Source organism: Salmo salar, chromosome ssa03 (genome assembly GCF_905237065.1).
Source record: "Salmo salar chromosome ssa03, Ssal_v3.1, whole genome shotgun sequence".
Taxonomy (NCBI): Eukaryota; Metazoa; Chordata; class Actinopteri; order Salmoniformes; family Salmonidae; genus Salmo; species Salmo salar.
Window position 1 is genome coordinate 67,370,600 of NC_059444.1, and position 20,443 is coordinate 67,391,042.

The 20,443-nt window shown below is 42.0% G+C and overlaps 1 protein-coding gene across 16 annotated transcripts in view; it reads right to left on the minus strand.

Moving 5' to 3' along the window:
* nfixb (nuclear factor I/Xb) overlaps positions 1 to 12,372 on the minus strand; it is a 162,563-nt gene extending 150,191 nt beyond the window's left edge. For 13 of the 16 annotated variants that reach the window (XM_045716153.1, XM_045716137.1, XM_045716136.1 and 10 more), the window contains exon 1: positions 12,259 to 12,372. In XM_045716153.1, the coding sequence (XP_045572109.1) occupies positions 12,259 to 12,336 (78 nt within the window). In that variant the 5' untranslated portion in view covers positions 12,337 to 12,372. Of the gene's footprint in view, positions 1 to 2,376; positions 2,648 to 12,258 lie in introns of those variants that run through there. The other 3 variants (XM_045716139.1, XM_045716138.1, XM_045716147.1) reach the window with 2 other exon arrangements.
* Positions 12,373 to 20,443: the final 8,071 nt, after the last annotated feature.

Genomic DNA, 20,443 nt, shown 5'->3' on the forward strand with positions numbered 1-20,443 from the left:
TGACCTCAGATCAGAACTGAGAGACAACTCTCTGCACCCTTTATAGGATCACAACCAGGGGTTAATATGACACATATGCATGCCATCACCACCTCCCAAGTGTTTATTTAACAAAGACATACCCTAGCATTCCTCTGGATTGCAACGCCAATAAGGATATGGTAGCCTCTACACCACAGATCACAAAAGGGCGAACGAGGACCCATATACACAGTGAGAGATGACATCACTGGCAGCGACAGCCAAGAGCTGCAGAAAACATATGGCCTGGAAAGCGCCTGTTTGATCATCTTGTGGTGAGCTGCTCCCTCTGTACATACACATCAACATCTACAGAGTGGGATATACAATTACCTAACAATTTACACAGCTCCTCGAGATTATGACACAGTACTCCTCCTCATACCAATCACACACATCCTGACCCTGGGCCAGACCATGGAGCACTCCAAAAAAGACAACTTTTAGTGCCTGAAGTCAATAGAGGGAATGGCATTATAGAATACTTAGAAAAGAGAGCATACATTCATTTGTGAAGCATATAAAGCATATGTTATTCTTTAATATATGCATATATTTATGTAGTCCTAAACTACAATATATTCGATAAGTGAAGGACTCAATGAACAGGGTGAGTTTGAAGGATTGCCTTAGCATCCTTAAATACCGATTATGCGTGTTTACATGTTTAGAATATGTTGGGCAGAAATTCTGTCTAGCTTTTCATTAAAAAAAACGAAAACAAATAAACATAATCCCATGTGAGGCCTGTCCTGAATTTTGTTTTTATATTAAGTTACTGTTGAGCTACTTGGACTAGTGCCATTTCAGTTTGCAAGTAAACACATAATTATTCATACAAATAATTGTTCATATTCATGTGCAAATAGAATTGTAGGAATCTAACAGTAACTTCAAGGTTGTATATGTCAGTTTTTCCTCAATAGTCAATGTACACAAAATGGCCAACTCAACTGATCCTATGCCAAGAGATCAAGCTAAAGGTCAAGATCCTGACAGGTCAAGATCCTGTGTTATTTAACTCATTAAAAACACTTTCCATGACTAATTTAGAACCTAATAGCAGTCCACTTCAATATCCCACAACTGGACTACTTTAGGAAAATACACAAAACAAATAAAGGAGCAGAATAGATGTCCTTTGTGCTTAAATTTGATCAGGAGTCTGATAGTTTTACTTGACAGTCTTAGAGACATGATTCACTCCACTATTTTTCTGTGTAAAGATTGTATCAAACTTTGTTTTGGAGGCCTACTTACATTTCCTTTTACATTTTAGTCATTTAGCAGACACTCTTATCCAGAGCGACTTACAGTAGTGAATGCATACATTTTCATACATTTCTTTTTTTTCGTACTGGTCCCCCGTGGGAATCGAACCCACAACCCTGGCGTTGCAAACACCATGCTCTACCAACTCAGCAATATTTTCTGTTCTCAAGAAACTCATGTTAAATGTTTCAAGCCATAGAGGAAATTAACCTTTACTGAACTAAACTCTCCATTACAATATCATAACATGCGATCACAAGCAGCATCACAAGGACCAGTGCTGTGGACTTGGTGGGCCTAGTGGTTATTAGAATGGCCTTGTGCTCTCCTTACTGCCCTGAATTCAGTGAATAGCCTTTGCGTAAATACGCAGCCGTCGGTAAGAAGTTACACCGGTAGATAATATTTAGCAACAGAGTACGAGAGGAAAGCAGTCTCGCCAGTTATCTTCCGCAACTAACATTGATTTCAGAAATAAAGTCCAACTCTTAGGGTAACGTCCCCTATAAACTGTAGCCAAAATGCACTTATAAACCAAAAACGAAATGCGTCCGTTGACTATTCACATTAGGTGAATTCGGCTTTTATGTTACTACTTATTCAATTTCTTTCACGTTTGGATTGTGCAACGCTGCCTTGACTTTGTGTATAATATAGATACATCAAAGTAGACGCTTGATTGGTGGAGTGCCGTGCTCTGCTTGTCAATAAGGGGGCGACAGCATGACCACGAGCTGCAACGACTGGAAGCAGCTCAACTGCCCCGGGAATGTAGCTGAGTGGAGGATAAAGGAAGATAAATTATCCGCGTTATCCTTGTTCAAATATAACCCACTTCCATATATGTTTTAACATAAAATCCTATACAGTATCAATATGAGTTGCAACATGAGATTGGGTAGTGCAAAGTTAACTTTAATGTACGGTATTACTCCTTAAACCACTCACAAGATAACTTTGGGCTAATCATTAATAGTTTTTGATGTCCTAGAATTATGTTTTTCCTGTTTAAACAAAACATTAAGATGATTACAAGCTTTCAGATGCATACAAGAGCAAATGATTGATTTACACAGCACGTACCATTGTGGAGCAGGGAAATGTGCCAACAGTCTCAAATACCCATTTTCAACTCTAAAAAAGTTCAGCTTCCAAAAAAAGTGTGGGAGAGAGAAAACTACTCGTTTCTTCTGATACCGGAAGCAAAATAACCCTAATACGGGACGGCCTGTGGCCTGGTGAACATTTTTTTAAATTGTAGTTTTACTGTTCTCCTCCAACAGGGAAAGGGACGGGAGACGGCTTATCCAAGTCAACCACTTCCCGGCTTCATTCGGGGTGTTTATGTCCGCTATTCACGCGTGGGACTTCCATGAAAACACGGACGGCGGTTGTCGGAGCTGTGAGTACTTGCTCTGGTCGCCTGTCAGTGCGCCATCCCTTCTGTCCGCTCTGTTCACCGAATACCCAGCGAAGCAAATCCGTGCACGATGCTAGCGTCTCGTCAGCTCCCAAGTAACAGAGCAGAGGTCTCTCTTTGCAAGGGACCGACAGTAAGTAGACTCTACTTACGCGCTCACAAATCAGCTGTTGCTTCTGTGTGCCTCAAAGGAACTCTGTGTTATCCTCACTCTCTAGTCCTCCTAATAAAAAACAACACAAAAATGGAATTCCCTTTGGTTCTTCTTCACCTGTTCTTCAATGCCCATATTTACTCGAGATAAAAAGGAGACCACAACTAGTACCAGATCTGGCACCATGGATGTTGCAAGTTTGGGAGAGAGGTGATACTTGATCATACCACTATGCCAGGCGACTTCACGAGGACGCGCATATGTATACGCTAATCCCTGTACATATGACGAGTGTATTAAATAGTTGGAGTTAACGGCTGTTAAAGTGTAATAAACCCAGAAAAAGTGATGTGGCGGTCCAGAGCGCGCGGAGGCGCAGCAGTGGATCGCGGCCGGAGAAGCGGAGGGCTGGTGAATTATTAATAAACGGAGCGGTTCACAGTCTGTCGTGCTCAGTGAGTAACCAGGACGGCAGCTGGGGGTTTAGAGGAATTAAATACGGGCTCAGAGTAAACCGTTGACGGCAGGGGATTACCACTCACCGGCTACAGTGTAGAGGCAGAGCAGGGACGCAGGGAGGGAGGGAGAGCAGAGGGGGAGGTGGTATGATAAAATCCAAATCATTTAAACATTGGTCAATGATATAAGCTATAAGTTACAAACCTCTCTTATCGGTATTAGGCCTAGATAACATTTAATCATTATCCAAAACAAATATGTAATCAGTGCACACTGCCTGCAGGGATGTTTCCTAGGTTTTTATATGGATATTTAGGCTAGTCATGCCAGATATTTTACAACGATGAGAATTTGACAGTAAAGGCCTAGCAGTTATTAGGCCACTGTAGGCTATAGGAAAATATTGTGTAGTCTAGATTAATACAAACGGACATTTTTTTCAACATAATAATATACCTCATGTATGGCCGTCACGGTCCTGCTTGAGCGTTTTTTGTTAGAACAGAGCAGGTTTGGAATAACTTTCTCTGACTTGCAGTGAAGGACGAGATTAAACGGGGATTTACCACCAGTTTTGTAGGCTACAGAATTATTTCCACAAAATGTTCTACAGAATTCATCCACATTTAGCCAACTATTACTTCTTAATGTAGCCTCAGCCTAGAGCAAGAACCGGACAGGTGCACGGATTTTGCACCCTGTTCAAAGCTCTGTGATGCTATTCATATCAAACAATACTGGGCAATGAAATTCATTTGACATTTAATAGGACTTGACTTTATTAGAATATTCACTTATTCCAACACATTTCTGCGTTGACCTTTAAGGTAAGAGTATGCAAGAGTTGTGATGCCGCAAAGTATGAGCGTGCCCAACGGATTCCAATATGCTAACTGGTTGTTCATCTCCTCTTCCGCAATATAAGTTTATGACCTTATATTTAGAAAGACCCATGAGAAACACAAGCTGTTATTTAGTGTTAGAGCTTATTATGGCTCCTGCAGGTTATAACTTCAGGAGAATCTAACAGCTGGAGAAGAGAAGAGCAGACGTTGTTGATGATGATGATGATAAAGATACAGCAATACCAGAAATTAGAAAGAAAACAATAATACCAATATTATTACAATTGCTGTATATTATTTTTAGGCTATTATTAGACACTGATTGATATAAATATATACATTAAATTATTGTTATTATCACCATTAATCACTTGTATCTTTACTAATCATCCTTGGAAGTACTAATTTATTGCCTCCCCAGTCGAAATTCCTGCATTGTAATTTCACAGACTCAATGATGCTGCTCTGCCATATAATGTCAGAAGCCTGCAATTCTTTGAATACAGTAACTTTTAAAGAAAAAATAAATAAGATTTCATTCTAACGAGACTGGACATGGCAAGATCAGAATGACACTTGTTTAATTTCTACGAGAAAATACATTTACCATAATACAATTCTGCTTTAGACGGAAATGGATTACATTAATAAATGCAGCGTATCCCCAATGACACAGTTTGGCTATTTTAAAAGTGTATTCATGATTTAAAAAGTGGTTGATTTGTATGACATTTTAGATATTTCAACAGACAGTTTCCATGTCCAATAATAGGCTGCATCCAATTCAAATGATAATCTAAAATCCTCCAGAATTCAGGTGAGACCCGCAGGTTAGCGGTAGAAATATTAATTTCGGGATGTATGTTGCCCTAGTCATTTTAATGTCATTTAAGCATTGAAGAAAAAACCCCAAAATACACATTTGGTTTATTCTTTGAATGTTTTATGTAATAGGTCTACATCTACATATTAGTGTGGTTTGCAACAGAATAAGTGTTAAAACATGTCTGTCACATTTAACTAAGCTGGATTGATATTAGGCCTAAATACTTTTTCATATTATCTGCTTAAAAATGCTTCTTTTTAGGAACTTTTGTTATAAAAAGAAAAACGTTTCTTTAAATTGATGGGTGCTCTAATTTGTTTCAAAACGTGTGCCAAGTATGAGTTTAGGCAGTTCACTTTCAGACTAATAATTATTTTATTCTAGGCCTAAAGAAGAAGTAAAGTTGTATAAGGCAGAAGATATGATACAAGCAGACTTATATCTATACAATCAAATGTGTAAAGAAAACCATGTAATATTGACTAGGCCTGTTTGTGACATAATGGCCATTCTCAGCCTTTTGTCATTGTGCAAACATCACACAAGACGTCAAGCCTATGATCCTAACCTTGGTATTCGCTTGGACAAGAAGGTTCAATATAGTTCAGAAAAAAACAAGGGAGTAGGCTACATATTACTGCCTGACCATGCCTTTCTCTGTCTGACGATGCTGTCGGCAAACACACAGCATCGATACTAGGCAGCCACTACTTCATCCGGAAGTGTAGGATATAACAGCAAATTACACTTCTCTATTATTTTACCAATTGTATATATTTTATTTTAGCACTTTATTCGTTTATGCTATAGCCTATAGGCCTAAGCAACGTAGTAAAGCTAAGCATTGTATCAGCTGCATATCATATCCTGATTTACCACATCTTCCTCATCTATAGTTGTCTGTGTCACCCTACACATGTTGGCTCTCAATGCCTCTGCAATCTGAATTCGTGATAAGCCTACTTATCTAAACGATTATATATATAAGCAACAATGTAATATCACAAAATTATGTATTTCTGTTGAAGACAAACCATTGTTGTCTGATTTCTCATATAGCTTAATGTCAATCTTCACTTCCCTGCATGTGAAATTATTCAAAATCTAAAAACAGTATTTTTGCACACTGATATAGAGTAACCTCATGCACCGGCCGGCACACGAATGAGTGCATAACAAAAACTAATCCAAAAGTTTTCAGTTAATAGAATAATTAAGTCAAAATAAATACATAAGATAAATAAATAGGTAGCCTTCTATTTCTGGCGAAATAAATAGACCTACATCAACTCAAACGAACTTGAACAAGTTTTTAACCAATCCGGCAAAACCCGAAGTAGGGCCTAGGCCTAATGCATCTGCTTCCTTTTATTACTCAATCTTTCATGTCGGAGTGATAAAGCACTTTCACCTGCCCGCGAACCCAAATGTCTGAGTTTAGAAATGAAGAGTTGTGATTAAAGAGTTTTTAAGCATGTTCGAAAGTAGTTTATAATTTCTAACAATAATGACAAAAGATTTAGGCCCAACACAAAGAAGGTCACAGCGTGCATGACGTGTCGTGGTACTGTAGGCCTATAGTGAGCATAGGCCAAAAACTAAAGAGCCACTGTTCTCGTTGCACAGCCACCGCCGAGAAATAAAAATGTGTTTCTGATGGAGCCCAAATGCGTCAACCTATTATTCACAATCCATTCCAGCCTAAAGTAAACGAAACAGTGTTGCTCTTGAGGAAACATGAGCTACAACTATAGGCTATCTGATTCTCATTAAAATGAAAATGGATTTTCAGGCAGCGTTGTAAAGTGTAAGCCCTTATTTCCCAATTCCATTATTCAATTCCTTCTCGCGCTCTCCTGCACTATCCAGGGACTTTACTTGGATTCCCTTCCGTTTCTCTACAGTTTGCCCAGTATTCTCGGCTTGAGCTTTACAAAAACTGGGAAACAAAAGTTCCACTAGGCAACCGCGTGTCTAGGAATGCTGACATTGGCATTGCGAACGGGCACTGGCTGAAAGAGCGGCAGACCGGCAGCCTAATTCACCGCCTCTGTTTCTCCCCCAAAGGTACTGTAGGCCCGTAACTTCCCATACGGAAGGACAAAAAAGGGATGTTTACGCACACTCGCTTCACCTATTCCCACACAGTTCTTTAAAACAGCAATGCAACAGTTATCTCTCATGCATACCCTATCCCCAGTCTGTCTGTCATAGCTCAAGGCAAAGCAAGCGTAGGCAACCGGACCTATAACCTGTGCGCAATACTGTTTCAACAGCCTGCTGTTAGCAGACCATATATCCTCATGTGGGTATAGTTCTTTCATGATCTAAATGTAAGAACATAAATTGGTTATAGATTCAAAGACAGAGAATAAGTTGCGTCTTGAACATCTAGGTAGGCCTACCATCAATCACCTGAACAAAATTGCTTTTTCAAAGGATATTTCATCTTAAAGGTGTACATTTCTGTGTCCCAGCAGATTGTACATTTCATCTAGAAAAGGACTTTTAAATAAAAAAAGGTGCTTTGAAAGTATGTCAGTTTTAAAGTATTACTGCTTAATTAACACTGCACCCCTAATTACTTTCTGTTGGTGTGGGACTATCAAGCCTCTGGAATCACAGAAGAGATAGAGGGAGTTAAAACATCTGTATACGGCAACACATATCCACACGAGCACACACACACACACACACACACACACACACACACACACACACACACACACACACACACACACACACACACACACACACACACACACACACACACACACACACACACACACACACACACACACACACACACACACACATGATGCATTAGGCCTATTACCACAGCCCTGTATGTAACAAAGGCAGACAGCTAACCAGTCCAGGTATAGAGTCCACCTCCAGGCACCCAGCGGTGAGATAAATAGCATGTGACAGAGGGCTGTGATTGGCTGGCCCTGGGGCCAGGGTGGCTGCTGCAGGTTGCTGGAGTGGAGCTGTCCCTGGTCCCTGGCTATCCCACACTCCCCAGCCTTATCAGGCTCCTACACGGCACCGCTAGAGGAAGGCATGTCTCAGGAGGGCAGGGCTACCAGCACACCGCTTATCATCCACCAGCAAGGAGGGTTTAGAGGTCCTTATTAACTCTGCCTGTGTGTGTGTGTGTGTGTGTGCATGCGCATGTGTTTATGAGAAAGGTAAATGTTTGTATGAGTGTATGGCTTTTGGGTGTGTGTGTATTGTTTGCACATGTGTGCATGAGTGAAGTGCTTGGTGAGATGCTGTTAATCATGACAAGAACAAAGTAAATGATGATACACACTTCTCTCTGTGCCAGCTTCCACTCTTTCAGTTAAAGCTCCAGCAAAGTTCTTCAAAGCCACTGAAAGGGAACACAAAGGCTTTTTCTTAAACAAGGTCAAGTGTTCTGTGTGTATACGTTTAGATCCGCTAGGTTATCTCTCCACACAAAGTGGGAAACAATGCAGTGTTTTCTCAGGCCGATGAACTGCAAACAAAACCAAGCCACCAACATCTCGTTCCTGTTGGGAAAGACGTTAAATTATGTCATTTTTTGTCATTTGAGTACATGTGTGGCTCCACATCTCAGAGCCCCATTGGAAATACACTTCTTCATCTCTGTGATTTACTCAGGTCTGGCTCCAGCCAGTACCATGGAGAGGGGTAGCTGCAAGGGGGTTTAAAGGAAGGGGGTTCTGGGAGAGTAGGGTTGTCCTCCCCCAGGAGAGACCAGCACTGGTATAATCTGTTTTCCTGGCTCTCCATGAAAGAGCGAGTGAGACCCACTAGAGACTGGCCCTCTCAGATCGGCTGCCCCCCACCCCTACTGTCTATCTTCATCTGCTATCTCTCCATACCTCTCTCCAGCTCTCCTTTTCTCACTATATTCTCCAAACGCTTCTTTTCGTTCCCTCTCTCTAATCATCCCTTGGTTTGAAATTGATTTATTGATTTAACTCTCCATTCCAGTCCACCCTCTGCTTGCACAAGCATCCATCTGCTTTTCCTAACGGATGTCGTTGTGTCAATGTTTCCTTATTCTTATCTAAACGTATCTCTTGGTATCTACGTTTGTATTAAACATCATTTCAAATATGGATTCATATTATTAATAAAAGATGAGGAAATCCTTGTCATTATGTACATCCATTCACTTGAGAACAGCAGCTGCCAATATTCTAGTCTTTTTAGATCAGGGTGGGATTTAGCTACTACATGAAAACAATAATGTAGCTACAATTCTATCCTAGAACTGTACAGTAAGGATGCCTTGGAAGCGCAATTCATATTTGACAGCAATTGAACAAAAAAGTCCCATTTCATATTATTCCTAAAATCTTTAACTTCTTTCTTTCTCCATATTGTGATTTTTTATTTTTTTTAAATTAGCAGGTAGATCATCTTTAATACTGCAAATAGATTGTGGCTTCTACCAATGTAATTGTCTGCATCCTTCTCCATATTGTGATACCCATTCCCCCCTCTTTTCTTGCCCCCATCCCTCGCTCCATCCCTCTGCTTCCTGTGTTCACTCTTTCACACCTCTGAGAGGAGAGCGTTGTTTTATGGAACCGGGCCATACAGTCTGGTCTGGTCCAGTACCCTCTCCCTCTCTATCTCAATCCCTCCATCTTTCCTCCCTGCAGTTTCCCCCATCTTCCTCCCTCTTTTCCTCCCCATCAATGGGTAGAGCCTCCTTAGCAGTGGCAGGCTCTGTTTGGTAGAGTGGATCCAAGAGAATATGAATATTCATGATTCACCCCCAACCCCCCCACTGTCGGCTGCAACACTTGGTAGCAGCACATGGAGAGACAGCTGTTGCAGGCCAAGCCAGGCATCTGTGCAGTGGGAGAGGGAGACACAGAGAACGCCAGGCAGTGGCTGGGGCATCTGGGTAGAGAGAGCCAGACAGATAGACAGACAGAAGGAAAGGGGCAGTGGCAGGGTCATCTGGGTGAAAAGAAAGTGGAAGAGACAGACAGAGGGATAAGGGCACCGGCGGGGTAGCAGTCTGGAGAGGAAAAGGACAGACAGCTTGAGGAGCAGGGGAGAAAGTGAGAAAGTGAGAAAGTGAGACAGACAGACAGACAGACAGACAGACAGACAGACAGACAGACAGACAGACAGACAGACAGACAGACAGACAGACAGACAGACAGACAGACAGACAGACAGACAGACAGACAGACAGACAGACAGATTGAGGAACAGGGGAAAAAGTGAGACAGTCAGACAGACAGACAGACAGACAGACAGACAGACAGATTGAGGAACAGGGGAAAAAGTGAGACAGTCAGACAGACAGGTTGAGGAACAGGGGAAAATGTGAGACAGTCAGACACACAGGCTGAGGAACGGGAAAAAGTGAGACAGTCAGACAGACAGGCTGAGGAACAGGGGAAAAGTGAGACAGTCAGACAGACAAGCTGAGGAACAGCAGAGAAAGTGAGACAGAAAGGTAGGGATAATGGCAGGAGGGTCTGCAGACAGACAGACAGACAGACAGACAGACAGACAGACAGACAGACAGACAGACAGACAGACAGACAGACAGACAGACAGACAGACAGACAGACGTTCAGTTTTGGTAGGAGAGGTCTCCTGGACAGGAGGGACATAGGATAAAGAGACATTGAAATGCGTTTAAGCACATTTGAGTGTGAGGTTTCAATGGAATGATACAGTAAGGAACAGTCTATTACAGACTTATATACATACGTATGAGCAGTCATGAAACACAACCAATGAAGACACAGAATCAGGCCCTAGCAATGACAGTAAGAGTGCTAGAACAATACTAGATGTGCTGACACGTACGTTCCGGTTAGCAGGGCCTGCTGATTCTCCACAGGGTGAGAGAACGTTCCTTTGCCAGCCATAATAACCTAGCCTTGCCCACCCCTGTGCCCCAGCACCCTGCAGTCGCCTCATCCCCTGCCACCCCCCTACGTGGGGCCCCAGTTCTGGCTGGCCTTCCTATCCTTCTCTCCTCCTCCCTCTCCCCCTCTCACCAAGGCAGCAGGCCCTGTGGTGCCCTACATAGCAGTGAGCGCAGCAGGCTGGCACTGCAGGGAAGCCTGGGGTTTTCTAACTGTGTCAGGCCTCAGGACACCTCTGCGCTGTGTACCAACACACAAAGGACAATCAATGCAATGCAAACAAGAGTGGTACAGAATGATCAACGCTATCAATATGTACTATTTAATATAAAGGGGTCTGATGTAAGGGGTCAAATGATTGGTGGCTGGCATCTTGTTCTAGTTGTTTTGTATGTGTATAAAACAGGATATATGATATATATGGGTGAAAAATGTAGGCTATGTGGGTGCAAAAATATGACTTAAAATCATTACGTTATGCTTTTTGATAATTATACCTCCAATCAATCCTTATTAGAAACAGTAATCTGTCCATTTTTCTTTAGAGACTTGTGGGGAAAACACTGAATATTAAGTACAAGCTGAAGTACAGTTTGAAACTACATCCATTGGCATTATCTTTATTCTCAAATATGAGATCATTTATTATTCAGTAGGTGATATGATATGATAAATGTATGCAAGCCAAAAGTAACAAGTATTTTCAAAACATTTGAAGTCACAATATTCTGAGAGTAATAGGATAGCAACAGAGATATGATTGTATTTAATAACAGTCAGAGTCTTTATTCCACGGCAATTGAAATATTTAATCTTGCACTGAATTATGTTAAATAATTGTGTGAGTGGCGTTAAGTATCTACCAACTTTCACTTAAAAAAAACTAACAATGAAAGTAGAGTTCAGGGCAGCAGCCTCATTCTGTACACACACACCACTGAGCTTTTTACCATTTAAAGTAGCCCAAAGAAAAAGCATTATTCAAAACACAAAATGATCACAATTGTCATCAGGATTTTGATGACTACACCATCATTCCAATATCAATTGATGCAGGTGACTCCAACTTCTCTACAGGAATACTTTCACCCAAGTCAACTAGACCCTCGCACAACAATACATCCTCTCACCAGAAATCACTTCAAACATTCAATCAATTGATTCCTGACAATCAACTTGCCATTTTAAAAGTAGATACCCACAGTAACAAAACATTTCCTATGCCCTATACCTGAGCAACAACCTCCACTCAAATGTCATTTTAGTTAAATACATTTTTTTCAACTTAATGAAGAGATGGTCAATGGAGAGAGAAGAAAGCGGGAGTGATGGAGAAAGCGATAGAGATAGACAGGGAGTATCCCTACCATCCACCATGACCTGGCAGAGAAGTCGTAGCACAGCTGCCACCTGAGCCCTGGGTCACACTGTCTGTCCGACGCCATTCCTGCGCTCACTCCGCCAGCCAAAATCCTCTTCCCGTGATGCCTAATAAATATATAAATAAGTCAATAAGGGAAAACACGGATGGAGCACCAATCAGGAGCTGTGTGTTACCAGGATGCACCCAGTGTGAGTGTGTGTGTGTCTGTGTGTGTGAGGGAGAGGACACGGACACAAAAACACCAAGAAGCCCTCTCCAAGCAGCTGTGCCCAGGCTTTGCCAGTCCAGTCCCAGTACCCTGCCATATGTAGACTTAGAGAAGCACCATTTCTGAACCAATTCTAAGCTGTGTGTGTGTATGTGTGTAGGGGGGGATACATGCTACAAGGTGCTGTGAGCCAAAGTCACATGTCAAAGCCCCGTCATTGAAGTGCCTCCATGTTACAGACCGTGTACATTTATCTTCAGTCTCTGTGAATAAAATCTCGGAATTTCACAAAAATGGTTGCTACTGATAGTGAATTGAATAAAATGACCATTGACTTCAATAGCTGTGTCTCATGTGTCCTGTCCTCCAAAAATCACCTTTGCCTTGTGGTTCATTCACCTTGCGACATGACGTCTTCTTGGTTCCCCTCCATAATGCCTGCATATTCTAACAGGATGGAAATCTGTTGTTGATGAACATAATGAAAACAAAAGAAAGTCATTTTCCTCATTGGTATAAACATTTAGTCACTGCCCATGAGGAAAACATTACTGTGAATTCCATTTAGTCAAGCCTATTATGGAAAACAAAAAAGAAATAAGATAAAAATGTAACTTGCACTTTCATTGACTTTGTGCTTATTCCAAAGAAACCAGTACTATTATCCATAACACTCTTTGCCACTGTAAGTCATTATTTCCATCAACTTACACCTGTCTGTCTGTCTGCCTCACTGTCTGTCTGTCCAGTATAGTCATAGCTGGATCCTGATACAGATATTTGTGTTTATCCAGGGTCTCATTTGTAGTCACTGACAGACTGTGAAGGAGAGAGCCACCACAACACCATGTATTCCCAGGTGATTTTGCGTAAGTGCTGCTGTCATCTGTGAATGTTACATGCGTGTGAACGAGTACGCAAGTGAGCATAAGATAGAGGAAAGAGGCTGTGTATGGAGAGAGAAAGAGAGACAAAGCCTGGATGGGGACCCGAGGTGTGGGATGAGTGGTAATTATAGGGCCTGTTATGGCGTGCTAGCTGTTACAGAGAAGCTGGGCTTGGCACGTCGCCCCAATTGAATTAAAAAGCGCTAGACGGGACCCTTTTGTGTGACCCCACACGCCCCCCTCCCTTCCCCCAGCGCTGTCTTCAATCTCGCCAGGCCTCAGCGGGGCCTACAAGCAGAGGGAGTGGGCGCAATGCCTAGATGACCCCGGGTAATATGGAAATGGCTCGAGAAACTCCTAACAATACCCCATCAACACACATACAGTACATACATCCCTCATCTCTTGACTTTATCAAAACCATTCCTGCTCCAAAAGTTGCTGCCAACATAAAATCACCACTGCCCTCTTTTGGAACCTGGACTTACCTCTACAGTTCCTGTGCTGCTATAATGTTATATAAGTGTTCCAGATAAACTCACATACATTTACATGCAGCTCAAGAGCTTTCAGATACTGATGGTGTATACTGTAGGTGGATTTGATCACTCAAAAACAGTTTTATTGGCTAAAACCATACCACTAAAGTAATCTGTAGAATAAGAGTGGTACAGCCGTATCATCAGTACTGTACCTAATAGTGGATGAAGCACTCTCTGGTCTTCCCTGCCTGGCCCTCTACAGTTTCTGATCAGTAATCACATGTTAGCAATTTTCCACTCAAGGCAAAATGTATGCCTCAGAGACAGGACACACTAAAATGTCAAGTTTACTCTCTCCCCTGCTCTCCCTCACACTCCCGGCATAATGTGCCGACCCACTAGTTTCACTTATTACATTTCAAAGGTTTCTGGGCAACGTGGTTTAAGAAAAAAAAGTAACCATGGCATTTTTTTGGCACACCACTCCACCCGTCTTGCCCAGGACGAGGGGGTTACCATGGCATCGGTGGGCACATTATAAAGCAGACCATTGTTGGGGTTTGTGTGTGTGTTTGTTTATGTGTGTGTCTGCCACATCAGGTTGCATGCCAGCATCCTCTGAGCACCCAGACTCATACGAAACCCCGATCTAGAATACGGGAAATGCCAGGTTGTGATACAACTACACCCACACAAAGCCTTTAGCCCTGTCCATTACTCCATCATCACATTCCTACAACATTTCACAGTCAACTGCAATACATTTTCTTGAGGTGAAGCAACTTCAAACAATGTACAATTTTTCTGTGCATTGTGTACTCATTGAGCATGCATTGCCCAAGCAGTTTCATCATGTACATACTCCGAAACATTTCTGCTTAAACCATGGGCAAAATGAAGACATATAAACACAACCTAAAATAACCTGAAGGGGAAACTTAATGTTTTATTTTTCTTTCTTTCCTACTCAAATCCATTAACAAAGAAGTGGTGTAATACAGGTTTGTTTGTAATTGTTTCTGTTCCAAATAGCCCCAAACACTAAGTTACTATGTGTGAAAACCTGGAAACAATTTGTGGTTCCCCTTAAAAAATATGTGAGTGGAGGGGAAGGAAAGCTATTTCAGTTTATAAAAGTTTGGCAAGGGTTAAAACACCCTGGCGACAATAACCTTTGACAGGTGTCTGTTCTTTGGTCCAAATAGAACGTGTGTGAGTTGAGGTGGGGCTGGATGTGGTTGTGGTGTAACAGAAAGACCGGTGGCATGCAGGAGGAGCAACCAACCTACAGGAACTAAATGAGTACTCTGGCGCTCTCTGCTGATGGCTTTGGAACATTGCATTGTGCACCTTTCATTGGCTGTGATTATAGGTGTGGTATTCAAGAAGATGCCTGCAGAACAATGCAATACATACTGAAATGTATGTATATGATTATTTTAATATCTGTCAAATTATTTATTTTAATATCTGTCAAGATTTTTTTTTGTGAGTAGTGTTCACAAATTATCATTTGCAAGAACATTGGATTCTTTGTTCCAGAAGATGAAAAACAAAAAGACCAGTTTGTCCTTCATTATGCCATACAATGAGACACTATACCTAGCCCTTTACTTCAGAATAGTCAGCTAACCCTATGTACAAAAACCTAATACCCTAACATTTGTGGCACTATAGGTCAACTTAACATTGCCATAGCTTCTTAAAGGCCCAGTGCAGTCAAAAACGTGATTATCCTGTATTTTGTTTATGTATAAATGTCGCCACACTATGAGGTTGGAATAAAACTGTGAAATTGTGAAAATGATCATAATGCCATTGGTGTACGTTTTGGCGTCCCTTGTTGTCATTAATAAGAACGAGAGTTTCAAACCTCTTTGCCAATAACATCTAGTTTACCCCTCCCCACTCAGACCACTCCAAGACAGTCCTAGCAAAATTATTGCTTGAGAAATTGCTCTTTGCGAAGAAGCTATTTTTCACAGTAAGGTACTTAATTGTTACCCAGAAATGATTCAATATTGAGATAAAAACGGCTACATTGGATTTTATGGAGAAGCTTCATTGACCACTGATGTCCTGGGAAAGATGGAAGGCAAATGTAATGTCAAAACTAATACTAATACACCTGGAAGAGACTCTTAGTCTGCCTGGCCAAATAAATACGAGTTGCATTTAACACTGTCTGACACAGCCGTTTGGTGTTTGGCGTTGTGCAGCATGTGGCCTACAGATTAAAGCTTTAAATTAGGCTCTCTCCTGTTCATACCATGAATGCACCCTCTGTTTGACTACAAGGCCTGGGTGTGAGAGAGTGGAGGGAATAAGAGGCGGTTTTGGATCTCCTCCTGTACTGAGGAGGCATCCCATTATGATAGAGGACCAGGGGAGGGCTTGGTCACAAAGGGTTAAACCTGAGTTTTTCCCCCCACAATAAGCAGGATTGGCTTCTTTACATGTGGAAAACAGCTCCAAACAGATTTTAGCACAAGACAGGTGCCAGCATTACCATCTGCTTTGAATTCTACCCCCCCCTTCTTCTCTCTCTCCTCTACCCTCATATACCACTCAATCCCGCTTTGTCCAGCTCTCGCTCTCTCCTGTTCTCTTTCTACCCATCATCAAGCAAGGCTCATTCTCTCCCTGCCTGGCTGACACTTTTTAAGTACCTGGCTGAAAAGTGAAGAGAAAGCAAATAAAAAGGAATGAATTTACATCACACACACACACACACACACACACACACACACACACACACACACACACACACACACACACACACACACACACACACACACACACACACACACACACACACACACACACACACTTTCCCTTCAACCGATGTGTAAATCAGTAAACATTGGAGGCCTATCATACTAAAGTTATCACTGTAGGCTACTACAGGTTTCAGGGTGAGAAGAAAGGCCTGGAACTATTAAGTGTCACAATTTGAGATGAAATATTGAACTCCCATCTCTGAGTTGTAATTAATTATACATAATAGGTTTAGAAGACTTCTACCAAACAAGACAATGACTGCAGCCTACATCCCATAGCTCCCTAAATGTTTCTTAAAGTCGGTTCATGTTATCCTTAGTTGAACTCTTGGCTTAAGGTTCTCACTCACTGGTTTAGTAGAGGTCCGTCAATAAATCACCAGTGAAAGTACATGAGGCCTTCTGTCGCCAACGCCAAACACAGGAAACCTTTGGGACTCCAAATTTATGTTCCATACTATTCTCTAAACTTGCTCCCACTGACTTGAAATGTGCTGTAAGCACTTAGGGCAACCATTTAAACACAGCCTACAGTTGGCTATTCCTAAATCCGTTGTTTTTGCCTCTCAAGTAGAGAATATAAAACATTCCAACATGGTGAGATTCCCTTGTTGAATATAATATACTGTATTTCTTGTGATTTTTTTGTGTGCTATAGTTGAGTTAAGAAAATAGCATAGTTAAAATGAAACCATATTGTATTTTGTGAGCTTACCCAACGTTGAGGGCCAGGCCTAATTTACCGTGTGGTGCCTGTAAATTGGAGTCTCATTACTCTAACCTGTGATTCGCGCCTTGCCGGCACGAAGCTCCCGCTAATGAGCCCATTAGGACAAAGGAGAGTCCTAAATAAGCAGAAGAAAATAAACAAGCCAGGTGACAAATTGCTACACGGTAGAGTTGAGACTTTTGTCGTCAGAAACCCACAGGCATTTTCAGCTTGTGCTTGGGTTTCTTCTATACTTTTGAGTTAAACAGAGAGTGACAATATTTTTTGGGAGGCTTAGAGAGACTTTTTGTTGTTTCTGTGAGGGACACATACAGTGAGGGAAAAAAGTATTTGATCCCCTGCTGATTTTGGACGTTTTCCCACTGACAAAGAAATGATCAGTCTATAATTTTAATGGTAGGTTTATTTGAACAGTGAGAGACAGAATAACAACAAAAAAATCCAGAAAAACGCATGTCAAAAATGTTATAAATTGATTTGCATTTTAATGAGGGAAATAAGTATTTGACCCCCTCTCAATCAGAAAGATTTCTGGTTCACAGGTGTCTTTTATACAGGTAACGAGCTGAGATTAGGAGCACACTCTTAAAGGGAGTGCTCCTAATCTCATTTTGTTACGTGTATAAAAGACACCTGTCCACAGAAGCAATCAATCAGATACTAAACTCTCCACCATGGCCAAGACCAAAGAGCTCTCCAAGGATGTCAGGGACAGGATTGTAGACCTACACAAGGCTGGAATGGGCTACAAGACCATCGCCAAGCAGCTTGGTGAGAAGGTGACAACAGTTGGTGCGATTATTCGCAAATGGAAGAAACACAAAAGAACTGTCAATCTCCCTCGGCCTGGGGCTCCATGCAAGATCTCACCTCGTGGAGTTGCAATGATCATGAGAACGGTGAGGAATCAGCCCAGAACTACACGGGAGGATCTTGTCAATGATCTCAAGGCAGCTGGGACCATAGTCACCAAGAAAACAATTGGTAACACACTACACCGTGAAGGACTGAAATCCTGCAGCACTCGCAATGTCCCCCTGCTCAAGAAAGCACATATACATGCCCGTCTGAAGTTTGCCAATGAACATCTGAATGATTCAGAGGACAACTGGGTGAAAGTGTTGTGGTCAGATGAGACCAAAATGGAGCTCTTTGGCATCAACTCAACTCGCCGTGTTTGGAGGAGGAGAAATGCTGCCTATGACCCCAAGAACATCATCCCCACCGTCAAACATGGAGGTGGAAACATAATGCTTTGGGGGTGTTTTTCTGCTAAGGGGACAGGACAACTTCACCACATCAAAGGGACGATGGACGGGGCCATGTACTGTCAAATCTTGGGTGAGAACCTCCTTCCCTCAGCCAGGGCATTGAAAATGGGTCGTGGATGGGTATTCCAGCATGACAATGACCCAAAACACACGGCCAAGGCAACAAAGGAGTGGCTCAAGAAGAAGCACATTAAGGTCCTGGAGTGGCCTAGCCAGTCTCCAGACCTTAATCCCATAGAAAATCTGTGGAGGGAGCTGAAGGTTCGAGTTGCCAAACGTCAGCCTCGAATCCTTAATGACTTGGAGAAGATCTGCAAAGAGGAGTGGGACGAAATCACCCCTGAGATGTGTGCAAACCTGGTGGCCAACTACAAGAAACGTCTGACCTCTGTGATTGCCAACAAGGGTTTTGCCACCAAGTACTAAGTCATGCTTTGCAAAGGGGTCAAATACTTATTTCCCTCATTAAAATGCAAATAATTGTATAACATTTTTGACATGCGTTTTTCTGGATTTTTTGGTTGTTATTCTGTCTCTCACTGTTCAAATAAACCTACCATTACAATTATAGACTGATCATTTCTTTGTCAGTGGGCAAATGTACAAAATCAGCAGGGGATCAAATACTTTTTTCCCTCACTGTATCTTGCAGGTGCTGTTTTCAAAAGCAGCCCAATTGCCAGGCACTTTTTGGCTGATCTTGAATGTTGAGCTACTTGCCGTTGAGCTGCTTGCCGTTGAGCTGCTTGCCGTTGAGCTGCTTGCCGTTGAGCTACTTGCCGTTGAGCTGCTTGCAGTTGAGCTGCTTGCCGTTGAGCTGCTTGCCGTTGAGCTGCTTGCCGTTGAGCTACTTGCCGTTGAGCTGCTTGCCGTTGAGCTACTTGCCGTTGAGCTGCTTGCCGTTGAGCTGCTTGCCGTTGAGCTGCTTGCAGGGCCATTTGTTTGCGTACTGGGTAGCCTATTTTATTTACAGAAAGAGGAACTTTTCAAGATTTTCTCTTGCCTACTATAAACCTGTAACAGTCAGGATAAGGAGTGTGTTCATGTTTCTAAAAGTACCCCAAAATCTGAGGGGGCACAAAGCCGTAGCGGTGTGTGGGTAAAATCACTGGGGAAGCCAAGCCAGAAGAAAAGTCATATTACAACCTATGTGTTGTGATAATTGTGCTGTTTGCAGTATAACCTGTTAATTCATATGCCTTGCCACTGGTATATGAACTAACAGGTTATACTGCAAACAGCACAACTATCACAAAACATAGGTGAAGTCCACAAAGAATATTGCATGTAACAAACAGTTACATGACCTACAGCATGCTCAAGCAAGTTGATGTTTCCGACGTTTTTGGACCACTAAACAATTATTGATTTAGAACCACAGAGAGTTAACGCAAGTCGCAATGAAAACAGGAGCTGCCTCCACTATTCCAGCACCATTTCAACTTCAACATTTCAACATCATCAACTCACCTATGCTTAGTCTAATACAGTGACAACTAAAAGATACCAAAAACAATTTAGTCCAATCAAAGTAAGCTAAATATGATATGGCTGTTCATGGTTCTGATTTCTGTGTGTGTGTGTGTGTGTGTGTGTGTGTTCGTGCAAGTAGGAAAAACATGTTGACTCACCCTACTTGTAGAGAAATGCCAATGCCCTCCTCCTCTCTTTCATACATACAGTAGCCTACAGATTTTCATTTTTTGTTGCCCTAGGCTACCTGGCTAAAATGCTTGCTCGCTAGCCTAACTTCCTTTCATGGGCAATGTTAGCTAGTTAACATTAGCCTACTACATCTAGCTACACATTG